Source organism: Enhydra lutris, unplaced genomic scaffold, assembly GCF_002288905.1.
Source record: "Enhydra lutris kenyoni isolate GAN:26980312 unplaced genomic scaffold, ASM228890v2 scaffoldscaffold1, whole genome shotgun sequence".
NCBI classification, from domain to species: domain Eukaryota; kingdom Metazoa; phylum Chordata; class Mammalia; order Carnivora; family Mustelidae; genus Enhydra; species Enhydra lutris.
In genome coordinates this window covers 47,419,497-47,439,330 of record NW_019154085.1, presented here as the reverse complement: position 1 = coordinate 47,439,330, position 19,834 = coordinate 47,419,497, and the positions used below count along the sequence as shown (strand labels likewise).

At 54.4% G+C, this 19,834-nt stretch overlaps 1 protein-coding gene across 2 annotated transcripts in view; it reads right to left on the bottom strand.

Annotated features, from left to right (window-relative positions):
• Window positions 1-57: 57 nt before the first annotated feature.
• Window positions 58-19,834, bottom strand: part of LOC111160917 (FERM, ARH/RhoGEF and pleckstrin domain protein 2) — a 97,033-nt gene continuing 77,256 nt past the window's right edge. The window contains exons 14-27 of one of the 2 annotated variants that reach the window (XM_022524702.1): window positions 19,733-19,822; window positions 19,220-19,353; window positions 18,718-18,799; window positions 15,857-16,094; window positions 13,161-13,291; window positions 8,141-8,209; window positions 7,425-7,514; window positions 4,043-4,063; window positions 3,760-3,842; window positions 2,755-2,873; window positions 2,100-2,260; window positions 1,114-1,221; window positions 770-921; window positions 58-593 (exon numbers count right to left, since the gene is read on the bottom strand). In XM_022524702.1, coding sequence (XP_022380410.1) covers window positions 485-593; window positions 770-921; window positions 1,114-1,221; window positions 2,100-2,260; window positions 2,755-2,873; window positions 3,760-3,842; window positions 4,043-4,063; window positions 7,425-7,514; window positions 8,141-8,209; window positions 13,161-13,291; window positions 15,857-16,094; window positions 18,718-18,799; window positions 19,220-19,353; window positions 19,733-19,822 — 1,587 coding nt within the window. In that variant the 3' untranslated portion in view covers window positions 58-484. The remainder of the gene's footprint in view (window positions 594-769; window positions 922-1,113; window positions 1,222-2,099; window positions 2,261-2,754; window positions 2,874-3,759; window positions 3,843-4,042; window positions 4,064-7,424; window positions 7,515-8,140; window positions 8,210-13,160; window positions 13,292-15,856; window positions 16,095-18,717; window positions 18,800-19,219; window positions 19,354-19,732; window positions 19,823-19,834) is intronic. The other variant, XM_022525490.1, reaches the window with a different exon arrangement.

Below are 19,834 nucleotides of genomic sequence, written 5' to 3'. Positions count from 1 at the left end.
CCATGGGTGGGGCCTGTTCCTGGCTTCTGTGTCCTAGTCCTAGTACGCGGTGACCGCGGGGACAGGCCCTTTATCCAGCAGCGCGTGCACGTTACACAAGCGACGAACAGCGCGTCCGTGTACTTGAGTTTGTTAGGAAACGCTGGGAACTGATGAACTGGAGGCCCGTGGGGGACTCGACTTCCAGAGTGGCTTCTACCAGGCACGTATACAGCACGATTCACAGGGTCCTGCTCTGGGCCAGTCCTCAACAGGCGCTGCCTGGCGAGGGGGAAGAGTGGGGTAGTGCTGGGCTCGGTCTCCACCCTGAGCTGGGCCTGCGGTTTCACATGTATGTGCGATCCTCTGGGTGCCCCCCCACCGTCCCTCCCAGAGGTCACTGTGAGGCTCCCTCCCCCATCCTACACTGGGGATGCTGTGACATGGGGTACGTGCTGAATCAGCTCTGCTTCCTCGGCTCTGTCATCGTTGGGCAGGATGGCCTTCACGCCTCTTCCTCAGGTCGCCTGGCCCTCCCAGGTGAGCTGCCGGCTCTCTCGATCACCTCCATCCACCTGGAGATGAGGTCGGACCAGAAGCTCCCAAGATGTTCACTTGGGAGTCAGGGGATGCTCTGATCATACCCATGGCCTTGAGCTCAAGGTTCCTCCCAAGGACAGCCCCAAACATGGAGTGAATGGGACAAAGCCAGGACTAGCGAAAACCCTAGAAGCCATGCTCAGCAGCTGCCTCAGGAACCCTGGGGGATGCCCACAGACCCCAGAATTACCTCCCAAACGTGTACTTGCTCTCTGCTCGGAAGAAGTAGACATGGGATTTGAACTGGAGCTTGAAGACGTGCTCCTTATGGACACCATCAGCCTCCTTGGGGACGCTCACGCTGTAGCCCAGCAACGGGAGGCTGGCCAGGGGGTAGTCGTCCTGCAAGGGGGCGTGTGGCTCAGCAGCAGCTGTCCCCACCCCCTGCCCTGTCCTGATGGCTGGCTACCCCTATGCGGGGTGGGGGGGCCTGGGGAGCCCTGAGGGCATGGGTCAAGGAGCTGAAAGAATGTGTGGCAAGCGGGGGTCGCTGTCCACCGGGGGCATGGGCACAGTCCTGTTGAACACCCTTACCTGATGAGTTTTGTAGAAGAACAAACAGAAATTGGTAAAGACCACCCAGAGCTTCTGCCAGCCATTACTGTTCTTAAATTTTCTTAGCAGATACCCCGAAAGCTGATTCTGCAGGAAAATAAAAAGCTGCTGGCCCCGGTCCGTGTCCTAGGACTCCGCCCTGAGTAGCACCTGCTCCCCAGAAGGCACATCCACCCCTCTGGCCTTTTTCACTGAAGTCCCAGACTTCGCTTCTCTGGGTTCGGCCGCACCCTCCACATGCTCTGGGTCTGTTGGCCTGTTTAATCCTCTAACGGCAGGAGGTTTACAAATCTGGAGAATGAATTCCAGCCATTAAGTAGAAGGTCACTACATTTCTCTTCCCTATTTATAGTAACTCCGGCCATGACCATCACAGACCATCACACACATGAAGCCAAGGAGACGTGGCTCTGATAAGGCACCCCAGCTCCTGGCCCTGAGTGTGGCGTCCACGTGGGCATGACAGGAGTGCACTGCCCCTTGGCCCGGTGTTGTGGGGAGGCTGGAGTCCTGACCCAGGGATGGCCACCCTTTGGCCAGTGACCTCTCTCCTTAGAGCCCTCCCTGTGGGGCAAGACACAGGGCCTGTGTCAGGGCTGATGCTGGGGATGGTGGAGGGGGGCGGTGAGGGGGCTGTCCCTGGGGGCTTTGGCACCCGGTGCTGCTGCTCCTGGCCCAGGTGTGAAGGGAATTCAGAAACCACTCTGAGTGGGAGGCAGCCTGAGAGCTGAAGGGCTGGAGTCCAGAGCAGCCACTCAGAGGCGATGGAGGGGAGGCAGCAGCCCTGATGGGATGGTCAGCTCGCAGCCCCGTGGCCTCCCAGGCCGCTCTGCTGGAGGGGACTTGCTAACTGGCTTCTGGCCCAAGGGGACAGAGCAGGAGACCGTGCCGGCGTGGGAGTCCCCCACCACCCCAAGCCCTCCCCATCAGCTGGCATGAGCAGGGGGAGCCCAGAGCAGCTGCACCTCGACTGCCGCGCTGTGGTCGGCTCTGGACACACTGGTGTTTCGGTACCAGCACACGCGCACCGTGGTGTTGGCCCGGGGCTGCCCCTGGCCTTCCAGGGAGCCGCGGGAGCTGCGTGCATCCTCGGACTCCTGCTCCGGAGAGACCTCCTCCATGCATCCTGGGGGAGGAGGCCGCTGTCAGAGGAGACAGGAGCAGGGGGCGAGTGGGGCCAGGGGTGCCCTTGGACTGGGGCTCTGCAGGGGGGTGGGGCCTTGGGAACCAGGGAGCCCTAGGGCCCAGGTCAGCAGCAGGCAGCAAGACCATACGATGCTTCTGCTAGAAGGGCTCACGGTCCTTCCCCACCCCAGGGGGACCCAGAACCTTACTTGTGGAGAGAGCATATGGGCTAGCAGGAGGCCTGTGACCAAGAAAACGGACTTGTAGGGGCACCTGGGTGGCTCAGTCAGAGGGTCCAACTCTGGTTCAGGTCATGATCTCAGGGTCGTGAGGTTGAGCCCCATGTTCGGCTCTGCTCAGCAGGGAGTCTGCTGCTCCCTTTACCCTTCCCCTCCTCCCCATTCGCGTGCTCCAAAAAAAAAAAAAAAAAAATTTTTTTTGTCGAGAAGCTTAAATGCAAAGGGCGGTTCTTCAGACGACTTGGCCAGAACTCACTGGAGGGCGGCGAGCACACCACGCTGCCCGGCAACACCAGGGACTGGCCACTCCTGCTCTTGGCTGCGTCGATGGCGGTGTTCAGGTCACATATCCACTTTTCCTTTTCCAGGCGAGTGCTGGGGAGAGGGGTGAGGCTCAGAGCTGGCTCAGCTGGGCCACCAGGGGCTCCTAGCTGTGCCCCCTTCTCAGCAAGACATAAGGTTGGACTGCACGTTCCTGTGAGCCCCGGGGGTTGTTGGGAGTGCTGCTGGGGGGCCGAACCTGCATCCCCTTGGGAGCTGCTGGGGGTGGGAGAGGAGGGAAGGCAACCACTCGGCACCAGAACAGGGGCTTCTGTAAGAAGCGTGGATTCCCGAAACGACTTTCGAGTCTGGTGCTGAGATCCAGGGTTGGTTGCTGGTTCCTGTCTGGCTGCGCAGGCTGCTGGGGGTGCGAGTGTCCTGTGCCTACTGCCGTCAGCCGGGACATCAGTCAGGACACCGCAGGGTGGGAGCTGAGAGCCAGCTGCCCACCCAGGAGAAGGAAAGCCTCTGCTCGGGGAGGTGCTGGGGACCCCGGCTCCCACAGGGGAGAGACTGAGCCACTTGCTCACTGTTGGGCTCAGGCCTCCTCCCCACCTGAGAGGAGATTTGAGAAAAGCGGCTGCTACTGCTGACAGCCCTGCTCTGGGGATGCAGGTGAGATGGGCCTGGTCTTGAGGGAGCCTCCGTGCGCATGCTTAGGGGAGGCAGCCCATCCGTGTGGGCTGCCATGGGTGGGGGGCCATGCATGGAGGCTTGGTGGGGGGGCAGCTCAACAGCACCGTGGCCACTCTGTGGGGACATTTTCAGTGGTCATAAGCTCCTCACCCAAGGAGAAGCTACTCCCCTGGTCCCATAACAAGTGGGGCTCAAGGGGGCACACACCCTATGACTGACACTCTCAACTCTGGGAGGACCCCAGATCATGACCGGGAAGCCCCCACCCTGGGGCCCAGTGGAGGCAGACGAGGAAAGCGCGTACCTGGCTGCCACCACGACTGTTTTCTGAGCTGCACAAATGGTGAAGCAGTGGGGAACAGACCGTTCGTGCTCACCTTCCTCTACCTGTGGCAGGACAAGAGGCAAAGTTCTGGAGCGTGCGCAGGGCGGGTGGGACCCCTGCTTGCAGCACGACGCGGGCGCGTGGAAGCCCTGCGCCGGTCTACGTCGACTACAAGGGGCTACAGGAGCACGGGGGGGCCCGCGCCATGGCACCTGCCCCCCAGGTGGGTGAGCTGTGGGCCACAGGGCACCCAACTACTCACCGGTGGGTCCAGCACTATTAGCTGAAAGTCAAGCACAGGAAAAAATATTGAGCATTTTCATTATTAAAAGGGGAGTTGGACAATTCACTTTGTAAACCTGGTACCCAAACCTAACAGTTTCTATTTAGTATCTTTTTCTATCTAGTATCTATTTCTGTTTAGTATCTCATTATGGATAATTGCCGCCTGGACTGTCCGAGCCTGCGAGCCTGCGAAAGTAATCTCTCCACCCATCATGGAGCTCAAACTCATAACCCCAAGATCAAGAGTTGCATACTCCACTTACTGAGCCAGCCAGGAGCCCTCAAAGAAAGGGAAATTGAGGGAGCCCTCATCACATGACCTTTGGTCTCTATGACCGGGGAGATTAAACTCTGTATGGAGCGCAAGCTTGGTGAAGAAATGGCAATAAATTCAATAAATGAAAAAAAAAAGTTTCAAAGAGAAACTTCCACGATCGATCTCAGTTGTAAGTGACTGAACTAACTCCCCAATAAAATAACCACCTGACCCAGCCCAAAGTATAGACAGGAAGTTGTCCTGGGACTGAGTGAGGTTCTCCAAAAGCGAGGCTGTTTCAGCCCTGTCCTTGGGCCCACGGGGAAGGGGTGGACATCTTGACATGCTGCACACGCCTTTGCTAAGATCCTACGTGTGATTTCTGGTAATAGCTCTTCGATAGAAACAGGAGGAAGCTGTAAACGCAACCGAGGTCCTCTCTTCAAAGCCAAGAGCTATCACCCTTACGTCTACATTCAGGTTGAGGGCTGGCTGGGCCCCGGGATTGGCCAGTCACAGACAGTCCCAGGATGGACAGTGAGCCTGTGCGGGGCCCAGGAAATGCCCATCGCTAGGCCTCATGGGACACAAGCTCTGAAAAGGGCAGGAGCAGTGGCCAGTAGAAAAGGTTGACGTTCGTCCTCCCTGACCCTAGTTAGCATGTAGATGCAATGCAAATATGTGCTGGTTTTTGAAGGAATTTGTCCAAATGATTCCTAAGTTTATTTTGAAGAATTAAATACTCGAGAGCAACAAAGCACTTTTTAAAAAGGAGGATAAATAAGGAACACACTTATTCACCTACATAGCAACTCTTCCCCAGAACATGTGGATCGGAAGAATGTGCTAATGCAGGCACAGAGAGATGGAACAGAAGGCCCAGGAGGAACCCCAGGTGAGAAGGTGGCAATTGTCTCCACGAGGACAGCAGCTGCACCAATGGGAAGAAAGCCGCGTGGCCCAGTCCAGCCTCACCCAAGGGGACATGCGGAGACTATTTATGCAGTGAGAACAATGAAACTATAAATGTGTCAGAAAAAAAAAAGTGCCAGTGTGATCTTGGCATGGGGAAGGACTTTGCAGTCTGCACCCCAAACAGAAACCCTGAAGGAGCAGATGGACAGACAGGATGACAGAGATGCCTGACTTCTCTTCCTCAACAGGTATTGTCAGGCCCTCTGTGCCAGATGCTGTCCCAGGAGTAAGACAAACAGTGTCTGTCCAGTGGAGTTTCAATTCGATAAGAGAAAACCAAACTGCAGGAAAAATAAAAGGGAATTACGAATTGGAGGAAGGATCTGGGACCCCTAAGAGCAGGCCAGTGTCTAAAAACATGCTACAAAAGGAGACCAGAGTGACAGACACACCTGGGCGCCACCCCAGGGGGTGGCCCCAGACTCTAGGGGATACGTACGGACTCTGTCAGCCTCACTGACTGTCCAAGGGCCAGTGGCACCCCCCGAGTAGCCCAGGTGAGGGGTGAGCACCCCATTGTCCCCCGCAGGCTGTGGGAAGACAGGTTCAGATGCACTGAGCTGGAAGGCTGGGTGGTGCAGTTGCCTAAGTGATGTACGGTCCAATTCAGGGCCTCAAAAGCCGGTGCACCCACTGCTCAAAAAGCACGTTGTAGGCATAGATAGGAAGGTGTCAAAAGACAGCCAGTGGTGTTCTAATTCTGAAAAACGAAATGGAGCTAAAATGTCCAGTGCAGGGTGACAGGAAAACTGGCCTCCAGCTTGCCTGTCTACCGTTCTTCTCCATGAACTCAGTCCCGAGCCTTGGTTACAAGCTCAGGAGACCCCAGGGACGAACCACTGCAGCTGCCAGGAAGGTCGAGCTCCCTCCAAAGACCGGAGGGCGTGTTGCAAGCTGCCCACAGTGCGGATTACTGGGTGGCGTGGTCATGAGTGATTCTTACTGTGTACGGTCCGTTCTCTCCGAGGATGAAAGTCCATTTTTAAAAGTAAACTTTAGAACAGATGGAAAGTGCTTCCAGTGATTGCAAATGTCATTCAAACAGGCCCTTTCTTGCTGAGGGCCAAGAGAGCTGAACCAAACGTTAGAGACATCTGGCTCAGATGCCCAGTGGAAAGAGGGACAGTGCCAAGGACCATGGAGGGCCGAGAACGGAAGACACCCTTGAAGAAGAGGGTGGAAACTGAGACAGACTGGCCAAGTGTAACAGAGCAGAGTGGGGTCCAGCCCCTCACCTGTGGACATGTGGGCCAGGGGTTCCCTGTCGTGACATGGTCTGCACCAACAGTACATCTCTATGGCAAAAACCTGAACTTGGCCTCCTGTGTTTACTATTCCCAAGGATGGGTTCCAGGCTGAATGCAGGTCTACACTCAAGGGCAAGTGGAGAGAGTGTCTATGTGTGTGTAGGGGTCTCTCCGGGACCGTCAAGCAGGGTCTTCATTAGGCCACGAAAAGCACTGAGCACAAAGGGTAAGGCTGAGGAGCAGCATCACATTAAAATGAAGGGCCTGTCAGCGACACACAGTGTCTTGCTATGTTGAACCTGTGATGGGGACGTGGACATGTGACAGGCATGTGGTGTGGATAGAGGGCTTGCTGTGCAGCAGGATCACCAGTGGCCCAGGCCTGCTACAGTGGCGCACAGGTGAACGTGACCTTTCCCCGGGGCTGGCTCCCACCTCGTGGAGGGAAGACACAAGCCCAGCCCCGAACTGCAGCCAGCAGGCTTGTCCATGGCTGTGCTGTCCTCCCGTTCTGAAGGTGTGCGTGTGCACGTGCATGTGCGTGAAACAAGGTAGGATAACGGGAAGGGAACACAGGTACCAGCAGGAGAAGAGCTACGAGCACGAGAAGAAAGGCTCTGCAGTCTTTAGAACAAGTGGGTCAGGTCTCTCTCTCAGAAGCTGTGTCAGCTCCATCCCATGAGCACCCAACTCGGGTCTTTCTCTGTGCCTCCTACTGAAGGACAGGCTCCCCGGGCTGGAGGGGGTGTGGCAGGTGGGTCTGGGCAGGAGGCGGACACAGGACTGAAGCCCATCCTTAGGGGCTGAGGCTGCAGGCAGAGCCCATGGCCCACCAAGGACGCAGCCATGACAGCCCGAGAGCACGGCGTGCGAGCACTCACCAGCATGCCGCGGAGGGGAAGGCGGCCCCGGATCCGGAAGTGGCTGCTGCCCGTGACCCCTTTGCTTGTGTACAGCAGCATATCTGAGAACTGAGACCAGTGGCTTTATTACACAGAAGTTTAAAAACAAGGGACAAGTTTCAATGTCTAGTAGTCACTGGTTTCAGCTTAGGTTTGTGATCTCAGGGTCAGGAGGTGGAGCCCCATGCCAGCTTCTGCACTCAGGCTCGTGTCCACTCAAGTTTCTCTCTCCCTCTCCCTCTGCCCCTCCCCTCTGTGTTTCCTCTCTCAATGATTTTGGCAGGTGGTACCTAGTAACCACGTGAGTCAGGTTTCTTGGGCCAGCGTCCAGTGCCCACCAGCTGGAGGCAGTGGGGAGTCCTGGCTGGTCTTCCGGTCACCCCTCGGCCAGGATGGCTCAGGCTGGAGCCGACTAAGTGGCACGAGGCAGGAAGTTGATCAAGGGAACTCACTGGAAGGGCCCCGGTTCTCTGAGGCAAAGCCAGTGCTCGGTGTGGCATCCCTGCAGCAACGGGGACTTGGGCTTTGCTATCTTCTGGCTTTCTGAGGGTCCTGCACACAGGTGCCCAGAAGACCCAGTGGGAAGGCCCCTCGCTGGGAGTGTTTGCTGCTGGCCCGGCTCCTGTCTGACTTGGGGCGGCTCGCCTGGGCCACAGCACCGGCCACCCTAACAGAACCACATGCTTTCCACCTACCAGGAAAAACATCCTCTGCTGGAGGCCCTTCTTGGTGAGCTTGTGAAGGCAGCCCTCGCGGATGAACTCCTGTGAGAGAGAGATGAGGTCCTCTGGTGCCAGTCCCTGGCCACCTCCATGGGTGTGGTGCTGGCGGGCTGCGGACCAGGCTGATGTCACCCTTTATGCTTTCTTGAGTGCATCTCCGGCCCTTCGACGGCACCCTCCTGCCCAGGACCCTCCACGTGTTTCCAGCCTCTGCCCTCCTGCCTGCTTCCTTTGGTCACCCGGGCCAGTCTCTAGACCGTCTGCTGAGCATCAGTGGCCGCATCTCGCCACAGGCTGGCAACGCTGAAGGCCCTCACGGAAAGGTTGCTGGGCTCCTGGAAGGCTCAGGCACAGAGATATCTGAGTTCAGCTTTGAGAAAAACTGGGCCAGAGTAGCTGGAGAACGGCAGGGAGGAGGATGGAACACCTGGTTCTCAGCAAACATTGGCAGGTGGTTAGCGTCCACTGCCCCCCGAGCACTGGCACAGGCAGAGAGGGTTCCCAATACCACAAGGGCTTTCCCACCTAAGGTGATGGGACACTGGTGGGGCTAGAACTCCAGGAGGAGCTGGAAGTGCTACATGTCCCGGGTGGTCCTTCCACAGAGGGACAGGGGAGGGTTCTGCCTCTCCCCCCAGGGCCTGATTGTACCCCCAGGACTTGGGGACACACCTCACACTTTACCATCCGTGCTGGAGGGCCACCGCCCAGGCCCGCACAGTTACCTCTCTCAGGCCCCTAACTGCCCTTGCCAATGGCGGGAAGTATCAGTCCTGGTGATTCCGAAGAATTCCGGCTTGAACAATTTCTGGATACTCTGCCCATCTGTTGATCCTTGCAGATAACTAGGAGCATGAGCTTCACACCCTGAGAACTTGCCAGAAGACCCTAGCCCTCAAATGGACTGAGAACTTCATAGCAGCCTCATGGACGAAACGGAGATGAGGAGGGCGGGCCTGGCAGGGTGCCAGCACTGAGTAGCTGGCTGGGCCTGACTCTGAGCTCGAGGCTTCCATGGCTTCCACATCAGAGCCACTTTCCCAACCCTCTTTGGCCAAAGGGAAGACCATAGCCCCTGGCTCTTCCTGCAGCCGCAAACCCTATTTGCATGGGTTCCTGCCCTCACGAAGCCAGCTCCACCACCTGACACCCCACCGAGACTCAAGCACCAGCGTGTCCCAGGCCGTGAGTGCTCTTCCCTCCAACCTCGCCCCCACCCCCAGGCTGTGGGCCTGCCCTTGGCGGCACCTGTATTCTGCCTCATCTAGACATTTCCCAGTTCTTACCTTTGATGCCTCGTTATCAACTTTCTTCCTAGTTAACAACCCTTGTTCTCAAATTCCTCTGCTCACATAACTAGTGTGGTTTCTGTCTCTGACCGACACACATATTTAACAAGGAGACCGAGAGCCCTGGTCATGCAGCTCAGACCTTGGAGAGAGTTCAGCTAAAAACAACTGTGGCAGTGAGAGTTTGCCTCCCAATTACTTCATGCAAGGCTCTGGGCCAAGCAGCAGACATTAGTCCCCCTGTTGCCCCAAGACCCTCTGTGTCACAGAGGTGGCGCAACCTGCCCAGGCCACACAGTCCACCCCGATCCCTGCTCTATGGCTACTCTCCTTACCCCTCAGTGACAATTCCCAGGGGCCACCATCTCTAACACACTGGGAGGGGCCCTGGGAGAAACCACCTGCACCGACTGCCCTGCCCACCCCCAGGGCCCCCAGCCAGCAGCTCCACGCAGAGCCCCGTGGTCAAGGAGGGAAAGGAACCGGAGCTGTCCTGGCCCCCAACCAAAGCCCCAACTCCAGGAGGTCAGGACCTTCCAGTACATTGCACTATAGATCATTTCTTTGAGCTTGTGATCTCACGTTCTCTGTACCTTCTACCAAGGCTAACACAGAAACATGACTTACATAGTCACTCTCTAATACATGTATGTTTGTGCTGACACAGGAAACCTCATGCAACCCTTAAACAGGGTGTCTTCTGTTGACAGTAGTAAGTTCAAAAAGGCATCAGTGACAAAGTAAGCAGCATAGATATGTAGAACCACAGAGTAGGATTGAGAGTTCAAAAATTAAACTGGCACATCTGAGTCTATGGACAGTCCAACAAATAGCCACATGGGGAAAAAATGAGGTTGGACCCCTACCTCACCCCACACATAAATGAACTACAAAGGGATCAAATCTAAATGTAAAAGCTGAAACACAGGATGTTTCTAGAAGAGAACACAAGGTAAACTGTCATACTGTGGACTGGGGAGTGGTGTCTCATCTGTGACATCCAAAGCACAAGCAACCCAAGAGGTAAATTTGACTTCATAAAAATAATTTTAAAAACCTAACCCTTGTGTGCGGTAAATGATACCACAGAAAAAGTGAAACACCCCACAAAATGAGAGGACATGTCTGCAAATCCTATTCTGCTAAGCTTCTGGGGTCCAGAATAGATGAAGACTCTTACACCGCAACAGCAAAAAGACAATCCAGTGAAAAGGTGGGCAAAGGGTCTGAATAGGCATTTCTCCGAAGGCACATAAGTGGCCAATGAACACATGACAGGAAACTTGACATTAGCCATGTGATAAATGGAAATCACAATCACAATGAGATCCCATTACGTACCACCGTGATGGCTAGAAGCACAAAGATAAGATATGGAGAAACCAGAACCCTCACGCGTTCCTGGGCGGAATGTGAAATTGCCCGGTGACTTTGGAAAACCAGCGGTTTCTCAAAATGTGAAAGTCACCATGTGACCCAGCAGTTCCACTGGTAGGTATCCACCCAGGAGAACTGCAAGCTCATGTTCACCCAAGGACACAAACGTGCACAAATGTTCACAGCAGCATTATTCACAATCAGCACAAAAGGGAAGCAGCCCCAGTGTGCCGCAGCAGATGGACGGAGACACAGGCTATGGTGTGTGCAAAGAATAGAGCTGATGTGGTCAGCGAAAGGAGGTGCACTGACCGGAACCCAGCAAACATGGTCCTCAGCAAAAGCAGCCAGACACAAAAGGCAACACACTGATTCCCTTCACAGGAAATGTCCAGGAGTGGCAAAGCCATTGGATGTGGATTAGCAGTTGGCATAGAGTGGGGAGGGGGTGGGGAGTGGCTTAACAGGTACAGCTTTTCTTTTTGGGGGGATGAAAATGTCCTGGAATTACGAGTGATGATGGCACAACCTTGTGGATACGCTAGAGACCGCTGGACTGCGCCGTGACTTCTGCGGTCTGTGACTTGGGTCTCAATTACATGCAATGAAGTGAAAAAGAATAAGGCCCGAGGCATCACAATCCCAGAGTTCAAGCTGTACCACAAAGCTGCAGTCATCAAAACAGTGTGGTATGGCCGCAACAACAGACACACAGATCAATGGAACACAATGGAAAACCCAGAAATAAACCCACGATTATATGATCAATTAATCTCTGGCAATGGAAGCAAGAATATGCAATGGGAAAAAGGAGGTCTCTTCAACAATGGTGTTGGGAAAACTGGACAGCCACATGCAAAAGAATGAAACTGGACCACTTTCTCACACCACACAGAAAAATAAAAATGTATTAAAGACCTAAATGTGAGACCATAAAAATCCTAGAGGAAAATAGACTGTAACTTCTCAGGCATCAGCCTTAGCAACATCTTTCTAGCTATCTCTCTTGACGCAAGGGAAACAAAAGCAAAAATAGGCTATCGGGATCACATCAAAAAAAGTTTTTGCACAACAGAGGAAACAATCAACAAAACACAAAGGTCACCTACTGAAATGGAGAAGGTATTTGCAAATGCCATGTCTGATACAGGGTTAGTGTCAAAATGTATAAAGAACTTACACATCTCAACACCCCAAAACAAAATAATCCGATAAAAATGGCCAGAAGACATGAACAGACATTTCTCTAAAGAAGACCTACAGGGGCGCCTGGGTGGCTCAGTGGGTTAAGCCGCTGCCTTCAGCTCAGGTCATGATCCCAGGTCCTGGGTTCAAGCTCCACATCGGGCTCTCTGCTCAGCAGGGAGCCTGCTTCCTCCTCTCTCTCTGCCTGCCTCTCTGCCTACTTGTGATTTCTCTCTGTCAAATAAATAAATAAAATCTTAAAAAAAAAAATAAAGAAGACCTACAGATGGCCGACAGACACATGGAAAGACACTCAACATCACTTGTTGTGATGCAAAGGAAAATGCAAATGGAAACCACAATGAGATATTGCATCACACCTGTTAGGACGACTTTACAACACAAGAAGGAAAGTGTTGGTGAGGTTGTGAAGAAAAAAGAGCCCTCATGCACTGTTGGCAGGAATGCAAACTGGTGCAGCCATTCTAGAAAACAGTATGGAGGGCCCTCAAAAAATTAAAATAGAATTACCACATGATCCATTGATCACACTACTGGGCATTTACCCAAAGAAAAAGAAAACACTAATTTGAAAAGACATACACACCCCTGTGTTGATAGCAGCATTATTTACAATAGCAAAGACGTGGAAGCATCCCGAGTATCCATCCGCAGATGAATGGATAAGGAAGGTGTGGTGTATGTACAATGGAATATGATTTGGCCATAAAAAAGAATGAAATCTTGCTGTTTGCATCAACATGGATGGATCTAGAGAGTATGGTATCAAGTGAAATATACCAGCCAGAGAAAGACAAATACCATATGATTTCTCATATGTGGAATTTGAGAAACAAAACAAGTGAACAAAGGAAAAGAGGCAAACCAAGAAACAGACCCTGAACTATAGACAACACACCAATGGTCTCCAGAGGGGAGGCGGGTGGGGGGATGGGTGAAACAGGTGATGGGTCATCAGAGTGCACTTCTCATGATGAGCCCTGAGTCACGTAGAGATGGGCTGAACCACTAGACCATACACCTGAAACTTGGAGAACACTGTATGCAAACTACCCTGGAACTGAGGATGAAAACAAAACAATTAAACGACGATCTCAAAAAGCTTTCTCAAAGTCGCTCACCCTGCCAGGAGTGATAAGATTCTCTATGCCGACCAAGTCCCGCTGCAGCTCTGTCAGCTTCTGGAGGTTTTCCAGCCGGGCAAGGCTGTGCTGGAGAGTGGAAGTCACCTCTGTGATGGCCTGGAGGGCATCTGCGGGGAGAGACCTCTCATTACAGGTGCCCAGGCAGGTGGGCATGGGTGGGAAACCTCCCCGCCTTAGTGACAGGAACTGGCATTTTAAAAGTTTTAATTCAGGGAATGTTCTACTCCCAACTCCTCACAGGACCGCCATCCACGGTTTTCAGCAGGTGGCGCAGCAGGTGGGGGTCCCTGCAGACGACCCAGAACTGGGACTTACTCAGCCCAAACTGATGACTAGCAGACACTCAAGCTCAGTAAAGGGAAAGAAAAATCTTGGTAAATAACACATTCTGGGCACAGCTGTGTTCTTTTGGGAGAATTACCTACTGTAGTTCAAAGGCTAAATAATTTGCATCTTGGGGCGCCTGGGTGGCTCAGTGGGTTAAGCCTCTGCCTTCGGCTCAGGTCATGATCTCAGGGTCCTGGGATCGAGCCCCACATCAGGCTCTGTGCTCAGCAGGGAACCTGCTTCCTCCTCTCTCCCTGCCTGCCTCTCTGCCTACTTGTGATCTCTCTGTCAAATAAATAAAATCTTAAAAAAAAAAATAATTTGCATCTTTAAAACATTTGTACTTTTCTCCTTGACTGGGGGTGCTCATCTTACAGTTCCAGTCCGGACAGGAGGGTTCAGAATTAGAAAGGGAAACTCATTCACATGGAACACAGAGGCCAACACTGAGGGCGGTGTTCGTGGTCCTGACCAGGCTGCACTGTGATCAGCTTGCTGGAATTGCTCAGAGAGTCCGCTGTCTTCCCGCCAGGAACCCCACTGACACCCTGACCACAGTGCCTGGTGGTCCCAAGAGGGGCCCCCTTGGCTCTGCCCCTGCAGGTTGGCTGCTCCCAGTGGGGTGAGGACACCTGCCTCACGGCTTTAAGGGATAAAGTCAAGTAAGAAAGGACACGCTTTGGCAAGTTATTCCTCCATAAATGATGTGTGTGACACAGTGTGACAGAGTGAACTGCTGTAAGAGCCCCAGGGATGCTCCCACAGGGCCATAGGAAGATGTCCTGCCCCGGCGGCAGCTCTGCGCACATTCCTGAGCTCCCGCCCCATCCGGCTTTGCCATCCTTCAGGGCCCCACTCAAGTCTGGACACGAGGTTGGGTGGAGACTTGCTTTGCTCCACTTGTCCAGCGAGGGCAGCCTCACCTGTGTCTGCCTCAGACAGCACCCCGTGCCCCTCACTCAGCCACTGCACGTGCAAGGCGTGCAGGGCCAGTAGGCTCAGTGGCCACCTGGGCTCGGACCGTCGCTGTACTGGCCCTGGAAGCTGCTGGAAGCCAGGGATGCAGTTCCGACCTGGGGTGGACTGAGGCCCCTTGGCACCCCCATGCCTGGGTCTCCACAGAACCACAGTGCGGTTGGCAGATTGTCAACACGCTTGGCACCAGGCCCCTGCCGGGCACCACCCTTGGGACACACTGACCGAAAGAAAAAACAACAATGCATGGCTGCCTCGGCTATCCCCGGACCTAAGGGAGACACTTTCGTCCAACAGGTTCCAGCTCGAGCTTCCCCTGAGGCCTGTGCGTGGGAGAGCAGGTGGGACAGGGCCCCACTGAGCATGTCCCTCATTGGTGGCTCCCCTGGGGCTCTATGGACAGCCTCGACAGGCCCTGCAGCAAACCCACCTGGGTGGCTGGCTTAGCAACGCTCGGGCATGTTCACCATTTCTGCAGCACGTTCGGAAATGCGGCCTCACCGGGGTTCTGCGTCGGCCAGGTCCCGCCCAGGAGGAACCCCTGGGGTCAAGAGGGTCGGGCCTTCTCCCTTGCTCTGGCCTCCAGCACCCCCATCCCCGGTCCCCCGACCGCCCTGAGCGCCCAGCACACGGGAGTGGGGCTTCAGACAGGCGCCGCACTTCAAGTTTCCCTCAAAAGGCCTGGAAGCATTTCTAACGATTTTTGTCCTTCCCCTTAGCAGAGAGAAAACACCTGCTTTCAGGATGCTGAGAAAGGAAGATGTCTTACAACCCATCTGAAAGCATCTTATCTACACCCCTTTAGGACCAGGGGAGACCAGTGAGAAGGAGAAGCTGAGACATTGCTCATCTTCCCGTGATAGCCGTACACTTACTCATAAAAACCTCCAGCACCAGACGGACACAACTAGAACCATCTGTAGGTTTCAGAGCTCAGGGTTTATGTTCCTTACTCTTTAACACAAAAAATGACCAAGTCCATCTAGATCAGAAACTTCTAACAGGCCATCCTGACCCAAATGGTCACTCTAGAGCCAAGGCTTGGAGGACAGAAACATCCCCGGCAGCAGGTCACTCTGAGAGTGGCCCTGCACCCCCAGTATGCTGGGTTGGGGGGGGCCCCTCAGAGCAAGAGTTGACCTTCCAAGGTGACAGGAGTCCCTCCCTACGCCACAGATGTGCAGCCCAAACAGGCCGCCCCCCGCAGCTGCCCCCAACAACCTGCTGGAGCACAGCCTGTAGCAGAGACCGGCGCTGAGCACCCCAGGCCCAGCCAGGCTGACGCTGCACACCCTGTCCTCCCCACGGGCAGAGGCCCCAGCCCCGAAGCCCCAGCGGCCCCTGCCTGCGCGGCCGGGCGCCCCGCTCACCGCAGCAGTCAGCGTGGTCGGGGTGTGCCGGCCCGTAGTGTGCGCACAGGCGGCCCAGCAGCAGGCGGTAGTGCAGCAGGCGCTGGATGGGCTTCAGCAGGAAGGCGTTGAGGGGCAGGTAGCAGACCTTCTGGAGCTCGAACTCTCTGTACACTGCCTCGAGCTTCTTCAAGCGTTTGGTGGCCTTTTCCAGTTCTGTCAGGACTTCATCATGCCTTTGGAAGCAGCTGGTGAACCCCTGCGGAGGCACAAGAGGGGGGCCCATTAGGAGAGGAACCGTGGACAAGGGGGGCCGCCGGATGGCCTGCCCAGCGCGGGTGTCACCCACGAGCTGGAAGTCCCTGTGGGCAGAACAGGGAAGAAGGGCTCACTTGCAGCCAGGGACCACCCCGTGGGCTGGGAACACAGGGTTTCAGCTCCCTGCCGGGACGGATGAAGGGCTGAGGCCGGAACCTGCCTCAAAGGACCCGGTGAGCGGCGCTCGGCGGAGGGAGGAAACCTCTTACCCTGGCTCTGCCCTTGCAGAGGCTGCAGGCTGCAGGGTGGGGGTTCGCCCCCATCACCCGAGATGGAATCATCACTGCCAACGTCTTCACAGCCCAAGGCCAAGAACACACGTGTATGGATTCTGAGTCTTAGATATTAAACCCAACCAGTCCCTCCTTACCTCCTGGAAGGTTTTAACAGGACATCAATTTGTTTTCCTAATATCACTAAACATAATGTCGGTGTGTGATAGCCTCAGGAAGACGGTGTGTAGTTTGATGTTTTGGCACAGATGGGAATGACTAACTTACCGCCTGGCTGAGAAAACCGAAACAAGGCTCCAGGTAAGAAAGGCGGCTCTGGGCAGGGCTACCTGAAGACACAGCTGAGGGACCCTGTGGGTCCCTCGGTCTCTAGGACTGGAACAGAGCCTATGCGTAAGTCGGGAGTCTGGCTGCATCAGGCGGAAGGGGCCACAGGCCTTGGCTGGAGGCAGCAGGCAGCCTGGTGAGTGGACATGAGGGCCTGGGGGCCCAGAGACGTGCAAGTGGGATGGAGTCTCTGGGCAGGATGCCGCGAGGCCGCCCCAGGACGGACACCCAGTGGGGCAGGCCTGTCCCAGGTCTGTTTAGCCAGAGGAAGACTCCTGAACAGTGAAACCACAGCTGGCCTCGTTGTTTTCAACACCTGTGACAACTGGTCCTGATGAGAGGACATCTTGCTTCTGCCACGTTGCTGACCTTGAGTCATTCTCTTTGTACTTTCTTTGGCACTCTACCTGAGGGAGTCCTATCACCTCTGAGGAAAAACCCTGCATTATGAGCCAGCAGGTGTGTGGATACAACCCCCAATGCCGGCCTAGACAGGCTCTGCACATCCCACTGCCGGCTGCTGAGCTCAGCAAAGGAGGCAGCAGCTGCACACGGACTGGTCAGTGGGGGGCTGATGTCCCACTGCACCCTTGCGGGTGTCACCTGCGAGGACTTCCAGCTCGTAGGTGGAGTGGGTGCAGTAGGACAAAGCAGGAAAAAACTGCTTTGAGGGGAACACTGTCCTGAAGTGAATGTAGTCCTGAGGGGACGCTGTACTGAGGGGGATGCTGTCCTGAAGGATCCGCCCGCGTCAAGAGTGTCAGCCCATAGCACCTACACCTTCTCTTGCTGTCCTGTGGGGGAGGCCCCACTGAGGGAGCTCTGTCCCCACGGTTTGCAGTCTTAATGGGAATGCAGTCCTGAGAAGAAAGGTATCCTGATGGGAACAGAAATCTGAGGGGAATGCTGAGCTGAAGGGAATGCTGTCCTGAAGGGGGCGCAGTCCTGGGGAGAAAACTGCTCTGAGGGGAACGCTGTCCTGAAGGGAATGCGGTCCCAAGAGGAATGTTGTACCGAGGGGGATGCGGTCCTGAGGAAAAACTGCTCTGAAGGGAATGTTCTGCAGGGAACTCTGTGCTGAGGGGAATGCTGTCCTGAGGGGGACACTGTGCTGAGGGGAACACTGTCCTGAGGGGAATGTTGTTCTTGGAAGAATACTGTCATGAGTGGAATGCTGTCTTTGGGGAAATGCTATTGGGACAGGGAACCTGTCCTTAGAAGAAAACGGTAAAACTGTGCTGAGGGGGACCCTGTACTGAGGAGAAAACTGCTCTAAAGGGAATGCTGACCCAGAGGGGATGCTATACTGGGGAGAAAACTGCTCTGAGGGGAATGCTGTCCTGAGGAAAAAACAGCTTTGAGGGGAACACTGTCCTGAAGGGAATGCAGTCCTGAGGGGACGCTGTACTGAGGGGGATGCTGTCCTGAAGGAATGCTGTCCTGAGGAGAAAACTGCTCTGAGAGGAATGCTACCCTGAGAAGAAAACTGCTCTGAGGGGAATGCTGTCCTGGAGGGAACTCTGTTCTGAGAGGAATTCTGTCCTCAGGGGAATGGTGTCCTGGAGGGAACTCTGTCCTGAGGGGAATGCTGTCCTGAAGGAAATGCTGTCCTAGGGAGAAAACTGCCCTGAGGGGAATGTGGTCCTGAAGGGAATGGAATAATGTCCTAAGGGAGAGCTATCCTGAAGGGAGTGCTATCCTGCTATCCTAGCTTCCTGAGGGAGAAACTGTCCTGAAGGGAATGTGGTCCTGAGGAGAAAATTATTCTGAGGAGCATGTTGTCCTGGAGGGAACACTGTCCTGGGGGAGATGCTGTCGTGAGGAGAAAACTTCTCTGAGGGGAAAACTGTCTTAAAGGCAATGCTGTCCTGAGGGGAAAGCTGTCCTGGGGAGGAATGCTGCCCTGAGGAGGATGCTGTCCTGTGGGTGTCGCTGTCCTGGGGACAATGCTGAGGTTGCACTGTCAGTTGCTAGGGGTAGAGTCATCATAGCAACCCGCACTACCTTTAACTGATGCATGTTCCTGAGCAGGATGTCCCCGATTCGTTGATGACCGCCTGTGACATGGGTGTCAGAAGACCCTTCCCTGGAGTAGAAACAAACAAATATGGTCAAAACGTTGTTAAAGCTTGTGCACTCTACTCTGGTGGATGCTTGTGTGACTGGCTGTCCTAGTTAGAGGCAGAATGGCAGTGAGATGCTTGAGGTGGAAGGCCCATATTTGACAGAAACAGTTAACATTTGATCATTCTCTAAAAGATGGTAATCGGCAAAAAAAGGGATCTACTTTTAACTTACATCTTTCATTCTCCTTTCTGGAATAGGATGAATAAAAGTGGCTGTTATAAGTTTACCCCTCCCCCAAGTTTAAAAAATATACTTCAATGAAACAATGGTTCTTGTGAATTAGTTTCTGAAGCTGGGAAGTTCCTGAGAACAGGGACAGGGTAGAGCTGTCCCACGTGGGTGTCCAGTGCAGGGGCCGCCCGTGTGTGAAGAATGTTACCAGAGTGCCAGCCTCTGCTCCACCTCACGCAGGAAGCCTCTGTGGAACTCATAGATGGGGTCTATGTTGGAGAAGAGCAGGGTCATCAGGTCTGCGGGCATGGCATCCTCCTTGACCACAGCACTGCGGAACCACTGCAGGAAGAGTCAGGGTGACCGAGGGACCTTGCCCTGAGGGTCTGAAGCCACAGGGACACCCAGCACTGACCCCAGAGTCCCCACTGGGACAGCCCAATCAGTACTACAGCTTATCCTCTCGGCTGACCACCCATTTTCACATTATAAGAAAACAATTCTGGGTGAAAAGCTTCAAATGGATACTCCTAGTTTTATAAAAACATTGGACGCAATATTCTGACCTTCAGTATGCTTTAAGGCAAATATATTTAACAGAACGTAAACATGTACGTCTCATGAAGGCCAAGAGCTCCTTCTCAGGAGGGATCGTCCAGCTCTGGTTAGATTTAGGAGGTATTAATGAAGACAAAGTAATAAAGGAACTTAAGTTTCATACCACAGTGAGAACTTCTAAATCCTTCAGGTATGTTCGTTCTGTAGCGAGAATCTCCTTGGCTATGAAATAGGCCTCATCTGCTGCCATGCTCTGCAAGAAGCA